The sequence below is a fragment of the Polistes canadensis genome, unplaced genomic scaffold (genome assembly GCF_001313835.1).
Source record: "Polistes canadensis isolate GaletaPanama2010 unplaced genomic scaffold, ASM131383v1 scaffold_277, whole genome shotgun sequence".
NCBI classification, from domain to species: Eukaryota; Metazoa; Arthropoda; class Insecta; order Hymenoptera; family Vespidae; genus Polistes; species Polistes canadensis.
In genome coordinates, this window is record NW_014569824.1 from 29,007 (window position 1) to 50,117 (window position 21,111).

Below are 21,111 nucleotides of genomic sequence, written 5' to 3' on the forward strand. Positions count from 1 at the left end.
TTACTCTACTTTAACACCCATACGTAAATTTTAATAAACATTTTACAATTTTTAGAAGAGAGACTTGTTATATATTGTTTTAATAAAACTTTTACATTGATGGAAGACGAAACTTTTAGGATATTATTTATATTTTATCAATAAATCCATATATTATATACGTGTAAATAAATATATTTTCATGAAAGTAAATCATGTAACAAACATTTTTTTAATCGTAAATAAATTTAATGATTTCGTGTCTGTTATTAATCGAGTATAATGAAAGAAATAGTATTTGCTCATATAGAAATAAATAATACACACCAGAACTTAAATATTAGGCTTATCATAAAATTCACATTTAAAATGTATTGAAATAAAGCTATGTTTCTTGTTCCATTGATCGGTTTTGATGTAAATTGTATCTACGTTGTAGTTCTTCCTCCATTGCTTCTAATTGTTCTCTGCTTTGTTCTTGAGTCATTTGTTCCATTAATTCGTGATTGTAAGTAGAATGTAACATCAAAGCCAATACTCCAGCTCTAGTGGCCATATTAGATCTAATTTGTCTTTCTTGCTCAACGAGTTCATCGATTTTTAACCATTGTCTTACTCTTTCCATATCTATTTCTGCACGACGCAATTTTTCCCAGACATAATGCTTAACACAACTCTTTTTTGGAGCACGACAGAATTCACCAGTTGCATCAAATACATTAGTAACCAAGGGACATCCGCAAACTTCTGTTTCGGTGATTTTTGGATCTTTACAATGCTCGGGACAAAGTACACGTAATCTTTTACAATAAGTTCTATTAACAGGATTATAAAAATCACAAAACATTACTTGTCCTTCAATACGTGTTTTAAAAATGGAGCCAAACGATGCTTGCGATTCATACTATAAATAAAATAATAATATAAGTAAAACATCATAAAAGCACAATGGTAATATTTTAAAAAATATTTATATTATTTAAAAAAAAAATTACCTTATTAAAACATTTTTCCATATGTTTAATAGCTGTCCTAGAATGTATCTCATGTCCACAAGTGATACAATACATGCTCATTTCAGTATCATCATTATCATCGACTTCTGCTTGTGGATCTATAGTTGCGTGTTTAGCACGTTCTATTATTCTATCTAATTCTGCATGTCTTTTATCTAACTCCTGAAGTATTCTTCTAACGTCATTTTGTTGTTTCCTAACTGATTCTAAAGCCCGTCTATTATTTTGTTCAGCTATACACGGTGTTAATGACCACTCTTGTATACGTTGTGGCAAAACTTGATAAATTCTGTTAGTTGCAAGTTTTAATCCACATTCGTCTGAACAATATTTACTACCTGGACGTGATTGTTTCGTACAAGCAGGACCATAACAATGTCGCGGTGCTTCTAAATGTTCATTTCTCTCATTACTTGAATCTCTTCTACGCTTTTTATTAAATTTTAAACCTTTAGTGAAACTTTTAGATGGTTTCAGTGGATCACCCAATACTCTGCAAGTTCTTTGTATACATCTAAGTTTTAATCGTACAGATGGACCAAATTTTTTTAAATGCCTACAAGCATCGCATTTTCCACAATTGTCTGTGCGAAGACAGCCTGTACACTCTCCACATCGTTTAGATGATTTTTTAACCAATGTTGGATCCCAAGGTGCATCATATTCATATCTAAGAGCACGTTCCTTTTCTTTGTATTTTTTATGCTTTCGATCTTCTTGATCTGTCTTACGTGGTTTATATCGTGTAATCAATGTTGGATCTTCTTCTTTACAGCGCTATAAAATAATTATAATAAATATATTTTAGTTATAAAAAGAATCACACATAATATGCTTAAATTTCATCTAAACTTACAATGCAGAAAAACTGTTTAATATGTTTAGCATCTTTCTCAGTTATATTTATACAATCTCCATGGTACCATTCTTCACATGCATCACAACCGCTGTAACAGATGACAAATATAGTATTTACAGAAATGATATTAAATTTGTATATTTATATAATTTTATAGGAACTTACATCATAAAACGTGAACTATCAGAACTTCTACAAATACAATAGGCTTGACCATCTTGCTTTAATAAAGTAGCTATTTTACTTTTTCTTTCTGGCAGCATAAACTGTTTTGCAATTTCTTCTTTCTGTTGGATAAATATGATTGTAATAACATCTTAATTAAGGTATATTAATTATATATATAATCATTGCAATTTTATATAATATACTTACAGATAAACTATTTTGCCTTTTCTCCCCCATAGTTAGAAGGATTATGTACAGTACAGATGTAAATGAACTTTACAAATTTCTAATAAATCTTCAATATTCACTCTAACACAATATTTTTAATTAAATTATACAAATGTATTATTTTTAACTATTTTATAAGTAAAAAATTGTATATGTACCAGATAAAAACTACTTATATTGTCTTTTTTCTATTCATTGTTGTTTATAAGTCTCTTCCAATTAGTTTTCATCGTAGCAATGTCAGCGACGAATGCGAAAAAAATAGGAACTAAAAGTTGATTAAAGGTTTTCATTCGATTAATCGTATCGCGATTATACGTATTCGTATTATTCTGATTCCATACTAAATGAGATAATTCTTTTAATTGACGTTATAAAAAAAATGATATAAATGCATAAAAATAATGACAAATTGAACTAATATTATTTGATATTACACACGTATAACTTTCATACGTGTTGTAATATTACTTTATTCTACTGCGCATGACTGCGTACTATGCTCATACCGCAGATTTACATGATTTGATAGTTTCTCTTGGTTTCCCCAACGATAGTTCTGGGGATTGATTTGTTAAAGTTTATATGATAAATATAATAAAGGGAAATCAAATATGTCGTTAATGAGAATATTATTTTACTATATGTTTGGGCCACGTCTTTTTAAAATTTACGAAGTAACAACGACTGGACGACTTATTGATGTAACTATTATATTTATTTGATTATATTTATTTGCAGTTTTTGGAGGTTATGATTATTTTAATTTACAGAAATCATATGAACCTAAAGTATTAGAACGTTGGAGTGATCGAGTAATAATATCGGTGAGTTTTTAATAACAAATTTTGAATATAATAATGCTTGTCAAATAATGTATGCTAATTTGTACAACGTTATTTGAGATATAAGAATTATGTCAATGCGTACTTATTTCTATATAATATAGAATATAGTTATATTTAAATACTAACTGCAATAAACTTAAATATAAATTTTTTTAACATTCCCATCAATATATATTTTATATAAGTTATTACTTTATTTGTTTATTTGTCTGTTGCAATGAAATCTGTAATTATAAGTACAAGTACTTTATTACAAGGATATGTGTATATAAACGGTTTTTTAAACGTTAAATACTGAAATAAATATATAACCTTATTTTTCAGTATACTGCAGTTTGGTCTATAAGTCCATATGCATTTATGTCTGCTGCTGTAGTTATGTATCTGCAATGCTATTCTGTGATGGATATAGCATATTATTTAAGTCAAGTTGCGGCTGGTGCAAATGTAATTTTATTCACTTCATTAGCAGCACGTGGTTACTCCAGAGCTAATAATGCAGTCTATTCCAAATTCTTAAAAGCATTAAAAGATTATCAAGCAAATTCTAATATGACAACTAAACAAGAGTTATGCAAATATGATTTTGATTTTCGTTCTTGGCCTGTAGAATTTCGAGTTTCTACTATAACAGGGTAATGTATATTAAAAAGTAATGTGCATATCTATTAACAAGCAATTATAACAATAATTATTTTAATGTCATATGTGATGTTATATATTTTTATTAGAGAAAAGAATAGGACAAAGTTGAGATTGGAGGAAGTGAAATCTAATAGCGTAATAAGAATAATCTTGTCCTTCATCATAGCATACAGTTTCGCTCTGAAATTAATTTATCCTGGCAGTGTCTCTGTCATTAATTGGGTATTACGTAAGTTGATACTTTTTATGTCGAACATATATTTCTTTAATAATTAGATATTTCGTTTATAGATCCCATGCTATTGAAGGGTAGAGTAGATTTAATAAAACAAGGAGGAGAAAGATATAAACTGGTAACTTGTGATGGAAATCAAATCGATACAATATTTATTGATCAGAGGAAAAAGTAATATAAATTTGTTTTTTCTGTCGATACGAAAGTAAAAATAAGGATATGGTGATATTGTGTAAATATTATTTTTTATAGAACTACTAATGGTGACATACTTGTCATCACATGCGAAGGAAATTGTGGATTTTACGAAACTGGTATTATATCTACTCCATTAAACAAAGGCTATTCTGTCTTAGGATGGAATCATCCAGGTTTTGGTAGCAGTACTGTAAGTATTGTGCTTACAAATGAGTGAGCTAGATGAGTACTGTAATAAACACATTCCGACGAGAAGAATTGCTATTACTGATAAGTTATTATGTTATCACTAATGTAAAACTTAATTTAATTATATTACACCTCTTAACTTTTGTACATGCAAAGATAATTAACTTAAAATTAGAATATATTTTATACATAGTTGTAGTAATGGCAAGACTTCTTCTTCGGCCAATCTATATTCATATATGACTAACAGTAAGACATCAAACTGACCACAAAGGGTGAACCATATCCAGTACAAGAGGAAAATGCTGTTGATTGTATAATGCAATTTGCTAAACATCAATTAATGTTTCCTGAGAGAAAAATAATACTTTATGGATGGAGTATTGGTGGATATACAGCTACTTGGGCTGCCATGAATTATCCGTCTATTCACAGCTTGGTAATCAATTTTATTATTATCATTAAACCAATATTAAATTTATTACAACAACCACTTATATTATAGGTATTAGATGCTACATTCGATGATATACTTCCATTAGCCATTATGACCATGCCCTTATTAAAAGGAATAGTGCAAGATGTTATAAGATTACATTTTAATTTAAATATAGCAGAACAATTAAATAGGTATAATATTTTTTTTGTGGTAATTTAATATACATTTATAACACTCATAATTATTATAAAATTTATCAGTATCGTGTTTATCTAATAATTAATATATAAAACAAGGTACGATGGGACAGTATTGTTAATAAGAAGAACAAATGATGAAATTGTTTGTAGTCCTGCTAATATTTTAGCAGGAAATCGTGGCAACATGTTGCTGACAAAACTATTATTAAGACGTTATCCATATCTCTTCTCTGAAGATTCCGACTCATTAACTATTTTAAATAAATTTCTGTCCGCAAATATTAATGACAGGAGTAAGTCAAATATAAATAATAACAAAAAAAAGACGCAATTAATTATGTAAAATATATAATTCTATAAAAATAATATACATATATATATTTTTGTTTTCAGGATTGATAATAGAAACACTTGAAATTAATGAAAAACATTGTTTGAAATTAATAGCAAACGAGAATCAAAAGAATGATGAGAAAATATCTTATCCCTGTAATCTTGGTCAGGATTGTGATATAAAAACCAAACAACAACTTACTATCTTTTTGGTAGTAAATGAATCATATATTGAATGGAACAATATTAGTTTAAAACAATATATTTGATTCTAATTTTTATTTTTTACAGACAACCATGTATATGAACGATCAGCCATCATCACATTGTATTCCCTTATCTGTAGAGCTTTTTCAACCTGGATGGGATCCGATATCAGCAATCTCTATGAAATAAACTTTATAACTTCATACCTACGCCATAAGAAATTAGAAGTATGGTTTTTATCTGATATTATTCAAAACTTTTTAATAATATAACTTAGTTAATTAATAAGTACTATTTATTATTCAAGAATTTTATTTGTTTTTTCTTTTTTTAATTTTTATTCTTAACATTTTAAAAGTTAACTATTAAACATTCACATTTGCGTATATAGCACACGTATTTGTTCGGTTTTGTTTTTAATTTAAAACGTAAAGATAGATATGATTATTATTTTATGCTATTAAATTTAACATTAGAATATGATTTTGTAAATTTATCTGAAAATCAATGTTGTATTATTTATGCAAAGACAGTATGATGCATTTAAAAAATATGCCATAAAACAATCTAAAACGACTATAATAACTTGCTTTTGTGTAAGCTTTAACGATTTATTATTAAGTTGTACTTTTCATATAAAAACATTTTTATCAATTTTAATATAGAACACATAGTTGGAAGTAAAAAATGAATTATATTTTCCATTTTTATAATTGAATGTTATATTTTAGAATTCTAAAAGAAGAAATTTAAAAATGTTTAGTATTTTCAGTTAATATAATAATTATTTATTTTTCTATATGTGAATTATTGGTTTTTACATATTGTTGTTATCAAAAGTATTTAATAGAAGAAATTGTATTGTATTGAGTATGTGAATTTTTTTTTTACACAGCATACAAATTTGTATAAAACATAAAAGTTGTGTACAAAATAATTTGTACAAGTCAGGAAAAGTGTATACACATTTTTCAAAATTAAAGTTGATTACTTTGTATAAATATTATATATAATTACGAAAAATTTTTTATTTAAGATGGAGAGTTCTTGAATATAAACTACTTTACCAACTAGCTCATTGTAAATATGGGCACATATATGACAACATTTTTATTAAATGTATACTCCACAATAATTATGTTGTTTGAATACAATTTAATGCAGATTTAAGAGCATTTTTGGAATCTTGGAAAGGATCTGTTACTTTTACACGGCTAACTGTTACTGGTTTTTCCAAGAAAAACTTTAATGTATCCCTTGTTTGTTGGAGGAAATATTCTTTTTTACTGATTTTTTCTAATGCTTTGAAACAACCTTCTAAATTCCAATCAATTTTTCCAGCCTTCTTATCTTCACTCTATAATAAAAGTTATGAACATACAATGAAATTTATCAATTTGAAACATATAGTTGAAATGCTTACCTTTAATAAACCTAAATTTACAAGTAAAGCATTGTTCAAAATTGTAATTTGTTTGTGTTTTACAACAAATGCGAAGAGCTCTGCATATAAAATATCTGTAAGAGTTTCTGCTTTTATTCTTACATTCAAAAGTCTACTTCCACAAAAAGCAGAAACATTCATAACCAATTTAATAAACTCTTCAATAAAATTGGATTCTGATTGCTTCTCATTATCTTTTACTAAATTCTAAAATAAATAACAATTTTATATAAATTAAAAATTCAAAAATTATATTCAAAAAATGAAAGAATGAAAAATAAACCTTGACATATTCAACAAAAGGTTCTGCATTATTATACTGTAATAGTAATAACTTTTCTTCTGTAGGAGATTTTAAGAAATCTGAAATGGTTACTTTCTTTTCAATTTTTGTATCTAACAAATTTGTTATAGCAGCATTATCATTTGCATGATCTTCATTCACATCATTATCTGCATCTACATCCTCGTCCTCGTCCTCATCCTCATCCTCATCCACATCCACAACCTCATGTTCATCTTCATCCTCTTCTTCATCTTCGTCTTCGTCTTCATTTTCATATTCATCTTCTTCTTTTTCTTCATCACTTTCATCTTCACTTAATGTACCTAGCGAATCGATACGTTCTAAATTTGTAAGGCATTCACGTAAGATAGCACGACCATCTGTTCCAAATGAATTCCCATCTAAGTGTAAATTATTCAAATAACTTTTATCAGCCATTGCTTGAGCAATAGGTCCAGCTCCTTTTGTATGGATTTCGTTGAAACTTAAATTTAATTCCATAAGGAAAGGATGATTTCCTTCAACTCCTAAAGCTGCTGCTAGTATACAACTACCTTCTGTTTTTAACAAACAGTCTCCAAGATTAAGATGTTCAAGAGCACGAAAGTTTGGTAAAATGTTTGCAAGAGCTTGAGCTCCTTGTGGTCCTACTGTATTATCATTAAGATTTAAAACACGTAATCTTGGATTGGCAGATAAACCTTTAGTAAGCGCTATAATTCCTCGATGTGATATACCATTTTGAGGCATTGCGACTTCCTCTAAAGTTGTTAATTTTTTAAATACAGATGCCAAAGCTTCAGCGCCTTCATTTTCCAATCGATTTCTTCCAACTTCAAACACTTTTAATGCTAATTGCGTTTCTGTAATAATATTAAGTTTTATAAAATGATCAAAACTGCATGTTAGTATTTATATAAATTAGCACTTACCGTCGCGTGAACTATATTGACAACAATCCAATAAAGCTTTAGCTAATATTTTACCTCCAAATATACCGAGTCCATTATTATTTAAATGTAATTCACGAAGAGAATAACATGTTCTAGAAGTTAAAAATTCTGCTAATCCTTTAATACCAATTGGACCAAAAGCATTGTCGCTTAACTCTAATTCGGTAAGCTGTGCACCAGCCATAGATAAAGAAGTGCCAAGGTATTCTAAAGCTCGAGGAATTTCTGATTTAGATCGACTAGTAAACATGTCTTTCCAAAGAGCTCTTTTTAGAAGAGCTCCATTTTTCTGTAACGCTTGAGCTACAGCTTCTGCTGCGAGCGGTCCTAATGTGTTCCCTTCTAAATTGAAGAATTCCAAGTGTGGACATTCTTCTATTGCTTTAATTACTTCTATTGCTAATGAATAAAAAAATATAATATAAAATATTAATATGATTTTAATTGAAAAAAAGTACTTCATGTCTTAACCTATAAAGTTTTATAATATCTCGTAACCTCTAAATTATTTTGTATTAAATAAAAATATATAATACCATCTTGTTCAGTATCAAGTTTGAGATTTCTCCCTGCAAAAGAAACGCCGGATTTTTCAGCGTTATCCTTTAAAACATCTTTTAATTCATTTAAGTTAAAAGCAGACATAATTTCTTTAATGTTCAAAATAATCCAAAAACGTTTCACAAAATCTTATTAAATGTTTCTGCTACTTTTTCACAGTTACACCGTTGCTATAAAATGAAAAATAAATAGAATTGATTAAAAAAGTGCTAAACAAATCGTTTCGTTTTTACACGCTTGTTATTTATTACCGATTCGTACACGTATAGTTTTACACGACGAACCACTAAACCATATAGACGCGGGAACGTACAACAATAATCAAATAAATATTGTTCAAGCTATAAGAGATTATCAAAATAACAAATATATATTATTAAAAAATAAACATTGTTATATTGTTTAAATATATATCCTATATAAAAGTTAAAAACATTTAGCATTGCATTTATAATGCATTGTTCATAATTAGAAGGTTTCAAATAAAATGTATACAAACAGGGTGACCAATTAGTAAAAAGATTATCGTCAATACTGGTCAAGCATTGGCTCAAAAACTAGAGCATTTTTATTGAACACATATATTTATATATATATATTTGATTGAATTTGTCAATAATTAACAATAACAAATGAATAAATTATATAAAGGAAAAAAAAGTAATTGATAAAATAGTTTATTCAAACTAAAAGTAACTATATAATAAACATTGTTATGTTGCAACACTGGATCTTAAATTGTGAAAATGGTCAAGAAGAAAGTCTGACCAACGTGATTCTATATAATGCGTGTTCTACGGTATACGCCCGCAATAGTTGTTCAGGTTTGATAGTGGTAAGTTACATATAGTCCGGTGGTCCGCACTTATCCGCACTTATCCGTACTGGTTCGTGCTGTTCAACACTTCCGTACCTGTATATCGTGTTTCTCTTGTAGCATATTTAGCGGCTACGACGATTACGACTAACGACTACGACGACTACTACGACGACGACGACGACGACGATGACGAAGAGGTAGATGAAGATACAATAGTAGCAGCCGACAAGTAGGAAGAATTGTTTATAAAAGGGAGATATATTAATAAGAAAGATATATTATAAGTGTTGAGACGGAATAACGTGGGAGACACTTCGAGGTACATCCGTTTAATTTGAAGTTGACGGAACTTATGTGCGTATATGTAGTTTTGCGTCTTGAACAATGCGAAACTGGTGGTTGTTTTGAGTTGAACATTTTTCCCCAAATAGATAATGGTCGTAGAGTGTCGTGTACATCATTAACAATCGGCTGGATAGCCGTACACAGGGGATAAGTGTTTAATTAAAATTGTCATTGGTATAGTTAGGGAAATAAAAGGGACGATGTACAAATGCGTTTAGCTGTTATCGAGTTCGTGACGGCGGAATGCAACGAGCTATGTGGAAATGCGATTACCCGCTCTTTTACGTAGTGGACTACTACGGGTGTTGTGCTTCAACGAATTGTATCCAGGTATTTTAGGAAGGATCGACCTTATCTTGTTGTTGAATTCGATTTTATTTCATTCTCGGCGTGCTCTTCGAATCTACCGATAAAAGTCGATCACCGACTTTTATTCCTAAGAGGAGGAGCATCGTCCTCCTCTCCTTGTTATTCTGCAATTTTCACCGCCTTGACGTGATTTACCCGGTTTACCCGCCACACGACGGGTTATGTTTCCCACTTTTATAGGGATCCTAGGTGAGTTGTAGATAACTACATAATTGAGCTTCATTATCACCAGAATACTTTTTATATATATATATATCTATATCTATATCTATATCTATATCTATAATATTCCTTAACGGATAAGTTGTCATTTTGATCAACTTCTTATACCTTAATTAAAGATATTATATTAATTTAGGTGATAGCATTTCATAAACAATTAATCAATTTTATTACATTTCAGTTTTAATATCATAACGTATAATTTTGAGAAATTTAATTATCAACTATTAATACCTTTTTTAGTATAATATGTTAGCTATTTTCTAAATTCCAGAATGTGATCTCAAAAAATTACAGTACCTTGACTTGTTTAAAGAATAAAATAATTTCTCATGTATTTTAATTAATTTATTTAAAAAGTATATATATATTTACAGTTGTCTCCATTTTTTTTTATAGACAATATTACTATTAATACTTACCCGATTAAGTAAAATATTTGTTTCATTGTTGTTTTTTTCCTTTATGCAAATCGATTAAATATTTTAAGAAGGAGAGTATCTAATTGTTAGCATTAATATTATAGCTGCATTGTATATATGTATATACATATATATAACACATGTGAAATTATACAACATTATACAATATTATGGTACAGTGGAAAACATTTCATAGCTCTGTTATCTATCTGTTATTAAAAGTTTATTTATGTGTTACTAAAACTAAATCGTTTGTAATTATGATATCAATTATTAGAAATCGTATTTTTAAATTGTTCACTCATTACATTTGATATAATATTATTAGAAGTATTATTACTACTTTTAAAAGTTTATTTATATGTTACTACAAGAAAATCCATTGTTATTATGATAACGGTGATTAGGATATATATTTTAAAATAGTTCACTCGTTAGATTTGGTGTGATATTACTGGAAGAACTTCTAGAATTTTTCAACGAAACAATTTCGAATAATTTTTAACTGAATAACATTAATTTTTTATTTTACTTTTTTGTAGACATACAATCGTGGTGGGAGGTGCCAAGTATAGCACACTTCTGCTCATTATTTAGGGCTGCCTTCAATCTTCTAGACTTTGACATTGAGGTATTTAATTATATATTAATTTCTAATTGTAAACATTAAATGCATCATTTATGATTAATGCTTAAGCTTTAGAGAACTTGTAGATCCTCCTATACTATTAATCAATTCTTTCCATGCTAAATATCCCTTGGTATGGCTGTTTCGCAAATAAACTTTTTCTGTATGTATGTATGTACTTTTATTTATTTACTGTTATATATATATTTAAGGATTTAGAAGAAGCATTATTAACGGACGGAGGCACAGAAGGTCGTTTAGTGCAAGAGTTAATAGTAAAATTATTAGAAGGCTGTTTACCTAACGATACTCGCAATGACATATCTACTTTTAATTATCAAATGTTTCTTCGTAGACTGTTCCGGAAAAAATGTCAGGTAAATATAATTTTGATACTATCTTCTAAAGCTTCGATTAATATCAACTTAGATTATTTGACACAATATTGTTAATTGAAATATTATTTATTTATACATTTATATTGTATACCTTGCTTTTTATTTTATTTTTCAAGTAATGTTTTAATATATTTTTTCTTATGTTTTCGTAGGAATATAAATGTGAAAATCCATTTAATACTGATGTAGACTTTGAATTATTGCCACTTCGTCAAAAAGTAGAAATATTACGTGCCCTCTGTGATTTCAGACTAGACGCGGAAGACGTAGTACGTATTCATCCATTTATATAATAATATTTTATACATAAATATTATATTTAGGCTTTACCATTATCTAGGAAATTTTATTTGAATAATACTATTTATTTTTTAATGAAATAAGGTATATATATTATTATTTAGAAATGTATTAAACATATGTAATTTTTTAACAGGAGCAATCTTTAAGTAATCTGGACTCAGATAGTCTGCGAGTTGAACCATTGGGTCATGATCGTAAGAACTCTGCTTATTGGTACTTTTACGGCACTCGATTGTACAGGGAGGATTATATCGATACTACTGTTAGTACCTCATTCAAACAGAGCAACAAATCAAGAGAGAAAAAACGTAAAAAACGACGGAACAGAGTGGCGAAAAAGGAAGAGGAAGAGGAGGAGAAGGAGGAAAATAATCTAATATATAAAACAAATAACGAAAGGGAAAGTGTATGGCAGGTTGTTTGCTTTACTCAACAAGATTGGAGTCGTTTGGTTGAAAAATTTCGTGATTCAGTAAGTACTATATATTTTTCACCGATGAACAAATAATAGTCGACGAAAAAAATTTGTGACCATCAAAATGTTAATTGTTTATTACATTTTCTAGGAATACGATACAGAGCGTAAACTTTATCGTACCCTATCAGAAGATTTTATGCCTGAAATACCAAAACTTTTTGATTTGAAAGAGAAACAGCAAAGGCGTAAACTTCTACAACATAATAACTCAAGGGTTCTTCGAAGTCACGAGCCTGCGACTCAAATGGAAACAGTCATGGTCAGATCAAAGATTAAAACAAAGAATAGCAAAGGAGCAAAGAGAAGTTCTCAGAGTACTAAGAATGTTTATGTTAAAGATAAAAGTTCTCCACCGTTAAGTGTGCCGCCTATACAAAAGAAAGGTAGACAAACTAATAATTCATTAGCATCTGCAGTTGGCCAAATTGTGATTCACACTAGAGATGAAGTGGAAAATTTAGAAAAGAAGAAAGGCATTAGTAGTCATGGTGATAATTATGTTTCTTCTAATTATGGATATAAATATGGATATTCATTTAAAATCGAAGAGGAGGAACGTCGTGTAGGTATGCATAAGGTACTTGAAAGCTTAAAAGACCATGTGGACGCATGGCCTTTCATTGATCCTGTGGATGAAGAGTATGCTCCTAGGTAAGCAGGAATATATAAATTATACACACATTTATCATTTAGAATAATTAAATATTTATATATAAAAAGAGACAAGAAATCCGTATTAAAGTTTATTTTATTGATACAGATATTATAGCGTGGTACGAAGACCAATGGATCTTAGCACAATGGAAGAGAAATTGGAAGGTGGATCTTATAAAAGTTTAAGTTTATTCAAACGTGATTTTCGCCTTATTGTAGACAATTGCAGACAATATAATGGTTCTGATAATGGTTAGTATTTAGATTTTAAGAATTTAAATAATTTCAAAAATAATTAATAAAATATATTAATTTATATTTTTTCTCTTTTTTTTATGTGCCGAATTTTAGAATATACTGAAATGGCAATTAATTTAAAAGAAGCATTTGATAAGGCAGTAAACCGTTATTTAGAATCTGAAGCATCGAGTGATGAAGATCTTTCATCGACAAGATCAGCATCTATGTCTCCTTCGTCTGTTTCTTATCCCGTAACTACTACTTCTCCTTCTACGATGCAGCATACTGTAAAAAAGGGCTTAAAAAGGTCCAACAAAAAATCGAAATCTGTTAAATCTGAAACTCGAGCAAAATCAAAAATTAGCGTGGAAGACGAAGAAGAAAAACCAAGCAAAAATTTAAAATTTACTAAAAAGAAAAGAGGTAAAAGAAAATCCAAGAAAATAAAGCCAGAAGATATTGTCGAAGAAGAGGAAGAAGAGGTGGAGGAAGAAGAGCAAGAAGAGGAAGAAGAGGAGGAAGAAGAAGATACAGAGATAAAAAAGGAAGAACGAAATACACAGGAGGAAGAAGCTGACAAATCATTATCAAATGCTAATGTTGTAAAATCAAAAGGGAAAAAACAACACATAAATACAAACAATGTTTTATTAAAAACCAAAAAGCTGCCTCCCAAAGAACCGGAAGAACTTAAACGTGCAAATAAAAAAAATAAACATCAACAGAAAAAAGATGTAGAGATAATCCGTTCTGGAAAAGAAGGGAAAAAACGAAAAGAAGATTTTGAAGAAAGTTATGAACCTTCTATTATTGCAAAAAGTAGAAGTAGAAAAATAGAGAAAAAAGAACTTGAAAATACTTTAATAGCAGAAAATACAAAGAAATGTAAATTAAAACGAGTAGAATCTCAAGATAATAATACAGAAAAATCTCTACACGTAAAGGTAAAGAAAAATCGTAAAAAGGAAAAAGAAGAAACAAAAATGAATTTAAAATCGGACGAGGAATTCGATGGGAAGAATTTAACGAAAGAAAAAGAAAAGGAAAAAAAATCAAAACAGAAGACTGAAGAAAATGTAAACAATGGCGAATTAACAGATCTTGTAGATTCCAAAGAAGTAGAAATAGAAACAAATATACACAAGTCAAAACAATTTGATACTTGTAAGAAACCTGCTGCGTTAGTAAATAATAAAGATTTGGAGTCACTTGATAGTTTGAAAGATAAGGTAAGTGAAAGACGTCGTGAAGAAAAATTAAAACACGAGAAGGAAAAGCAGAAAAAGAAAGATATTCAGAGTGCATACTCAAAAAAAGTGCCTTCAAACGGTAGTACATTACATGATGGAGATAAAGTCAATTTAAAGCGATTGAAGTCTAAAAAAGGGGTAAAAGATGAAAAGTCGATTGTTATAGGAGACCTAAATAAGAGTCACAACCATGAAGTAAATGATGGTAAGAAAACAAAAAATGCACAAGTTAGACATACCAAAGCATTTGGTAAAGAAGAAAGTTCAGCGATACAAGCCTTAAATCAAGCAACAGAGCAAACGCTTAATGTAAGTTATAAATGTTTCTTATTTTTAGTATATATTATTAAACGTTTTTTCTTAATTATGTTTTGTCAAAGTAATATATAACTTTTTTTTTTTAATAATAGGATATCAATAAATGGCTTGATGATGCACCTCGACTTTCGGAATTTTCTTCTGGCAGTGATTCACCAGTATTTCATTCTTCCATTGAATCGAACAAATCAGGACCAAAGTTAGAAGCTCCAAGAAAACGACCAAGTTCAATTAAAATTTTTGGACCACATGGCCCATCTAGACCAAAAAAAATACAACGTACTATAGATCGTTTACAACCTGGTAAAAGCAAGGGAAATTTATTATTAAAGAAACCATTAAATTTATCTTCTTCCAATGTTAGTGATATACCTACTCATCAATCTGCTAGTGATAATGTTAAACCTAGTACAGATGTTAAAGAGGAACCAAAACTTAGTTTAGGAACTGTATTGAAAAACGCTGATTCAATACAGTTAATCTGTAAAGGTTTAGTTTCATCACCAAATCCTAATTTTTCAAATGACGATGAAGAGGAAGATCATACTGCAGCATCAGTAAATTCAACATCGAATGCTGTTGAAGAAAAATTACCTGCTAATAAGGGGACAATATTACCATTGACAACAGTGGAAGAAATCAAGGATAATAATGTTTGTACAGAGGAAGTTCAAAAACAAAAATCCACAACGCCAAATTTAAGTGCTTGGTTCAAAGCTTTTGGGGCACCAAAATCAAAAAAGAAAGACGAAGAGGTAGAAGAAGGCGTGCCAAAGAAAGATGGAGAAGTACAAGAAACGATCTGCAATAGACCAAGACGCATGAGCACAGGTGGTAGCAGTTTAAGTGAATCACTTTCTAGTTTCTCACAAGAATCTCCACCCGGTCGTTGTTCTGGTCGATCACCGCAAAATCAACCTGTAGTGACTACAACTGAAACTCAAATACGAGGTGCTGGATTTTATCAGGATGCTTTATCAACTGGTAGTAGTCCTTATAATAGCCCCTATTATGCTACACCGCCGAGGTATAGTGCCCAGTTACCTCCTACTCCATCACCTCAAAATCATCCATTGTCTCCAGCATATCCATCTCCTGCGTCATATGAACAAACTCCAATATATCCTCAAATACCATCCCAAACTCCTCAAGTATATCCAAAAACATCATCCCAAGAAAATTCTAACGAAGCTTATCGTCAGCTATCTCCTACATTTTCTGCCCAAAATAATTTTCCACAAGGTTCATCACAAAGTGAACCGTACCCGCAACAAATATCGTCTACTAACCAAACTCAATCCGCCGGGTATTCTCAACACTCTCCACAACCATTACATCCAGTTTTTTCACAGACTTCACCTCAAGCACCATCTAATTATTCCCAACCATCGCCTCAACAATCAACTACGCCAAAATATTCTCAACCTTCTCCCCAACCAAGTTCATCTATCAATTATTCTCAAAACTCTCCTCAAGCAACGTCTAACTTTTCACATCCTTCACCACAGCAACAACATTCTCCGTATTCTCAACCTTCTCCTCAGGCACCTTCAAATTATTCACGTCCATCTTCGCCTCAACAACATTCTCCATTTCCACAATCTTCTCCACAACAATCGACTGTATATTCTCGAGCTTCTCCTCAACCACCACCAGTATATTCACAGCAACCTACACAATCTCCACATTTTTCACAGCCTTCGCCTCAAACACATTCAAATAATTTCTCGCAACCATCACCTCAACCACATTCAAATAATTTCTCGCAACCATCACCTCAACCACTCCCAACATATTCACAAACATCTCCTAAGCCACAAAACTTTTCACAATCATCTCCACAGCAAATACAAACATTCTCGCAACACTCTCCACAAACGCCGCCTGCGTACTCTCAATCTTCTCCACAAGCACAAGTTTCCTATTCGCAACCTTCGCCACAAAACAATTCCTATTCTCAACCATCTCCTCAACAACCACCACCTACTTATTCCCAACCATCTCCTCAACAACCACCACCTAATTATTCTCAACCATCTCCTCAACAACCACCGCCTACTTATTCTCAACCATCCCCTCAACAACCGCCTAATTATTCTCAACCATCCCCTCAAAAACCGCCTAACTATTCTCAGCCATCTCCTCAACAACAACCACCACCTACTTATTCTCATCCATTACATTCACCCCAAACGCCACCTAACTATTCACAGTTGTCTCCACAACAACAAGCAGCAGGAGTAAGTTATCCTCAACCATCTCCTCAGCCATCACATGTTTATTCTCAACCTTCTCCTCAACAGAAATCTGTATGTACCTCTCAACAACAATCTACTACATACTTGCAATCACCTCCACAAGCTACGAATTATACGCAATCTCAACCAAAAGCTCCTGAGGACTATACGTCAAATACGATAGTATCTTCAAGTTATTCTCAAAACTTTAAACAAACTCATTCATATTTACAATCTCCTACATTGTCAGTGAATGAATCGGAAAGGAGACAAGAATTTTTGAAGTCTAATAGTAGTGATAAAACTTCGCCTGAGGAACAACGTAATTTTATCGTTCAGCCAGATTCGTCGATGAATTTAAATGCGAACCATCAAATTTATCAACCTTCAAATCAATTTCCTACAGCATATCCAAATAATTTTTCTAATAGTGATATGCAAAGATCGAGTAGCAGACATGGCAATCAAGAACCACCACCATCACAACAACAGCAGCAGCAGCAACAACAACAACAACAACAACAATCGCAACAGCAATCGCAGCAAACATTGCAAGAACGACCAAATTTTACTGATCTTAGTGATTCTGTAAATGTTCAAAAATATACTCAACAAAGAACGTTCCTTAACAAAAACGCAAGTACTGGAGATCAAATTCAAGCACAAGATCAATCACAGATTTTAACATTTCAACAAAATTTAACTGCACATGAGTCTCTTTATCAAAGTGGATTTCAACTTTCGGGATATCCTGTAACAAATTCTAGACCAGTATATCACAGTCCACATTACTTTGATACTGGCTCGAAAGCTGCTAGTGGTGGAACTTCAAGCACAACAAGTGGCAATCTTCCTCCTGTAAAAAAGCGTGTATATAATGAATCGCCAAATGAATCAAGAATCACTAATACACAAGAATCTACTATACGACCTGGACAAGAACAATTTATTTATGATTCAATGATAGCACTTTCACAACCAGAAGCAGTTTCAGCTAGTCAATTTGAGAGTGTATTTGTTGGAACTTTAGCAGATTCAGTTGCCACCAGTCCTGCATATGCACGATTAGGTTTAGGTTTAGTAAGTCGTACTAATAAAGAACAACAATTATTAACAATTCCTAGACCACCACCTGCAAAACCAGAACATTTGACTTATGCACGTAGTCCTGTATCAGGAACTGCTGAATTGGATTTGAATCTCTTACAAAGTATACAAAATGCAGCAGCTAAAAATTCATCAGGAATATTGTCAATGCCGAGAAGAATGGGAGAAACACCAGCAGCACCCCCTGCACCGGTTACGACTAGGGCGAAAAAAAGTAAAAAGAGTAAACAGCAACAACAAGAACAACAAAATGTCACTGCCTTATCGTCTACAGTTAGTACAGATCAACAAACGAGCAGCAGTATACCGAATTTTTCTCAATATTCGGGCACTCCTGGAGACATTGGTTTAAAAAATACTTCGGTAATACCGCCAAGTGGGAGTGCCTTTAATTTTGCTGCACCAACCAGTACCGCCACAAGCAGTTCACCCTTTTACGATAAAGAAGCATCTGCTGCAGCAGCAGCATTTGCGTTTTTAGATGAATTTCGTAACACGAATCCTTATTACAGTATGGCGCTTAGACAACAACAGCAACAACAACAGCAGCAACAGCAAGTTGTACCAGTAACAGATACTGTGCAATCATCTTGTAACAAACTTAGTAATCAAACTCCAAGAAATTATGCACCTCATCCATTTCTTCATTCTGCACAAAGATCAGCTGCTTATGGACCCCACGTATCTGCTTACGTTCCACCTCATGGTCCAAATCTAACAGTGGATCCTGCCTATCAACAATATCTTCATTCCTTTTATGCTCTACAACCACCACATCATCATCATAGACCGTCCTGGCTTTAGCCATTACAATTGATATAAAGTATATTTTACATATTACATACTATTTCGGTGGACATATTGCTTTATATATATATTTTTAATTTAAAGACAATGCTTTTCATTAAAATCGAAGTTCATTAATATTTAATATAAAAGTAATAGAAAATTATAGTAATGATTATAACGAATGACAAATATAATAATATGATTATAATTACATTTATTTTTATGCTTTTATTATTTTGATTCAATTAAAGGAAAAGTGGCTATTATTGCTATGTATGTTACTATTAACATAGCAATATTTCCACCGAAACTCTTTTTTTTATGTCACATTCTCTCGTTTTTCTTTATTCTCTTGTTTCTTTTAATAATACTTATTCGTTTAGCATTTTTACAAATTGTCAGTATAAACATTTGTTTTCTATTCACTAACGTAGTATATATGCATGTATATAAAAATAAGCCCACTTTAATATTAGGGATTTTTGATAGTTTTTTAAAAAATAATTACAAAAAAAATGAAGTGTAGCTAATATTCAAGTTAACTTTTATCAAAAGTTCCTCGAAGTAATGCGCATTGTTCGTTTTTTTTCTTTGATATGTCGGGACATATTTTATGCAATATTCAAATATATAGAAGAAGAGGAACTGTTGTCGACTTTACCATTCATTGTTAATTAGTTTCCTTTCCTATTTTTTGTTTTATTGACTAAGTCTAATCGTTAGATTTATCAATGTACCGAAGTTCTGATTTAAAAAAAGTTATGTATAGTACTGAGTGCACTATTGCAAGTGTATGTTATATAGTATATATATATATATAACTTATATATATATATATATATAAGTTAGAACCCGTTTCATTGTACATAAAATACATATCTATTATAGATAATGTACTCGGTGTATGTAAGTTTTCAAAATCTAAAATATAAACCGAAATGATGAAAGATAATGATAGTATATACGTTGGAACATGATCATTACGAGCGAATATAAATTATAAAATACGAGAAAAACATTATCTATATTATGTGTATAGCTATGCACCAGAGAGAAGGTATGTATCATACTGCTGTCGTATATATGTGTATATATACGATATATATATTATCTATCAATCCTGTATTTGAGAATCGTGTACCGTCGTAGAGCGGTTTATCAAAACTTATAAATATATACAAATATATTGTAAATGTATATTGTAAATGTATTGACAACAGATTAAAGCACAGTTTGTTACAAAATTATTTGTACTTTCTTATACTGTCAGCCAATAATCGTTTATTGGTATATATTATAGGAATTATAATTCCTGCTGTGAGGGAACCTTTGAAGAAATCTTTGAAAAAGATCAGATTGTAGCTCAAGATATATATATATTTAAAAAAGTAAATAATAAAATTTCATTCCATATTATTAATATACATAGATTTTTTTAATTTAAAAAAATATATTGCTTTAAAGAAAATTTGAATATGAATCGATAAAGCAGGTAAAAATAAAGTAATAATATTATAAAAATAATATAGCTGAAAAGAGTGATTGTATTAGTACGTTGAAAAAGAATTAGTAGGGTAAATACGATATTCTTTCGTAATTCTATAAATAGTAGTTTTAAACGAAGTAGGAAAGGATGATGGTATCGTTTTCTAGAAAAGGCGCGTTCGATTTCGATTTGGAGATCGAAGCGCCACATTATGAGGAGTGGGGGTGGGGGAAATGATCGACGAATGACGGGCTACG

The 21,111-nt window shown here is 30.5% G+C and overlaps 4 protein-coding genes across 4 annotated transcripts; 2 read left to right on the plus strand and 2 right to left on the minus strand.

The window, feature by feature from the left end:
• Positions 1 to 160: 160 nt before the first annotated feature.
• Positions 161 to 2,683, minus strand: LOC106791008 (CXXC-type zinc finger protein 1-like). The gene is made up of 5 exons (XM_014756325.1): positions 2,230 to 2,683; positions 2,020 to 2,141; positions 1,852 to 1,942; positions 975 to 1,772; positions 161 to 883 (listed from the first exon to the last, which is right to left on the minus strand). The coding sequence occupies exons 1-5, from the start codon at positions 2,257 to 2,259 to the stop codon at positions 365 to 367; spliced, it is 1,560 nt and encodes a 519-aa protein (XP_014611811.1). The 5' UTR covers positions 2,260 to 2,683; the 3' UTR covers positions 161 to 364.
• A 72-nt stretch (positions 2,684 to 2,755) lies between these two features.
• Positions 2,756 to 6,164, plus strand: LOC106791007 (abhydrolase domain-containing protein 16A). The gene is made up of 11 exons (XM_014756324.1): positions 2,756 to 2,954; positions 3,024 to 3,077; positions 3,423 to 3,733; positions 3,830 to 3,972; positions 4,035 to 4,149; positions 4,231 to 4,366; positions 4,640 to 4,804; positions 4,871 to 4,995; positions 5,101 to 5,297; positions 5,398 to 5,549; positions 5,629 to 6,164. Exons 1-11 carry the CDS (start codon positions 2,865 to 2,867, stop codon positions 5,731 to 5,733), a joined length of 1,593 nt encoding a protein of 530 aa, XP_014611810.1. The 5' UTR covers positions 2,756 to 2,864; the 3' UTR covers positions 5,734 to 6,164.
• Positions 6,165 to 6,320: 156 nt separating this feature from the next.
• LOC106791006 (ran GTPase-activating protein 1) lies at positions 6,321 to 9,120 on the minus strand. The gene is made up of 6 exons (XM_014756323.1): positions 9,040 to 9,120; positions 8,764 to 8,958; positions 8,207 to 8,626; positions 7,272 to 8,137; positions 6,968 to 7,195; positions 6,321 to 6,901 (listed from the first exon to the last, which is right to left on the minus strand). The coding sequence occupies exons 2-6, from the start codon at positions 8,870 to 8,872 to the stop codon at positions 6,680 to 6,682; spliced, it is 1,845 nt and encodes a 614-aa protein (XP_014611809.1). The 5' UTR covers positions 8,873 to 8,958; positions 9,040 to 9,120; the 3' UTR covers positions 6,321 to 6,679.
• Positions 9,121 to 9,594: 474 nt separating this feature from the next.
• LOC106791003 (protein split ends-like) lies at positions 9,595 to 19,493 on the plus strand. The gene is made up of 9 exons (XM_014756311.1): positions 9,595 to 10,511; positions 11,509 to 11,597; positions 11,807 to 11,971; positions 12,145 to 12,261; positions 12,429 to 12,767; positions 12,862 to 13,424; positions 13,534 to 13,679; positions 13,779 to 15,226; positions 15,328 to 19,493. Exons 1-9 carry the CDS (start codon positions 10,484 to 10,486, stop codon positions 19,381 to 19,383), a joined length of 6,951 nt encoding a protein of 2,316 aa, XP_014611797.1. The 5' UTR covers positions 9,595 to 10,483; the 3' UTR covers positions 19,384 to 19,493.
• The last annotated feature ends 1,618 nt before the right edge of the window (positions 19,494 to 21,111 follow it).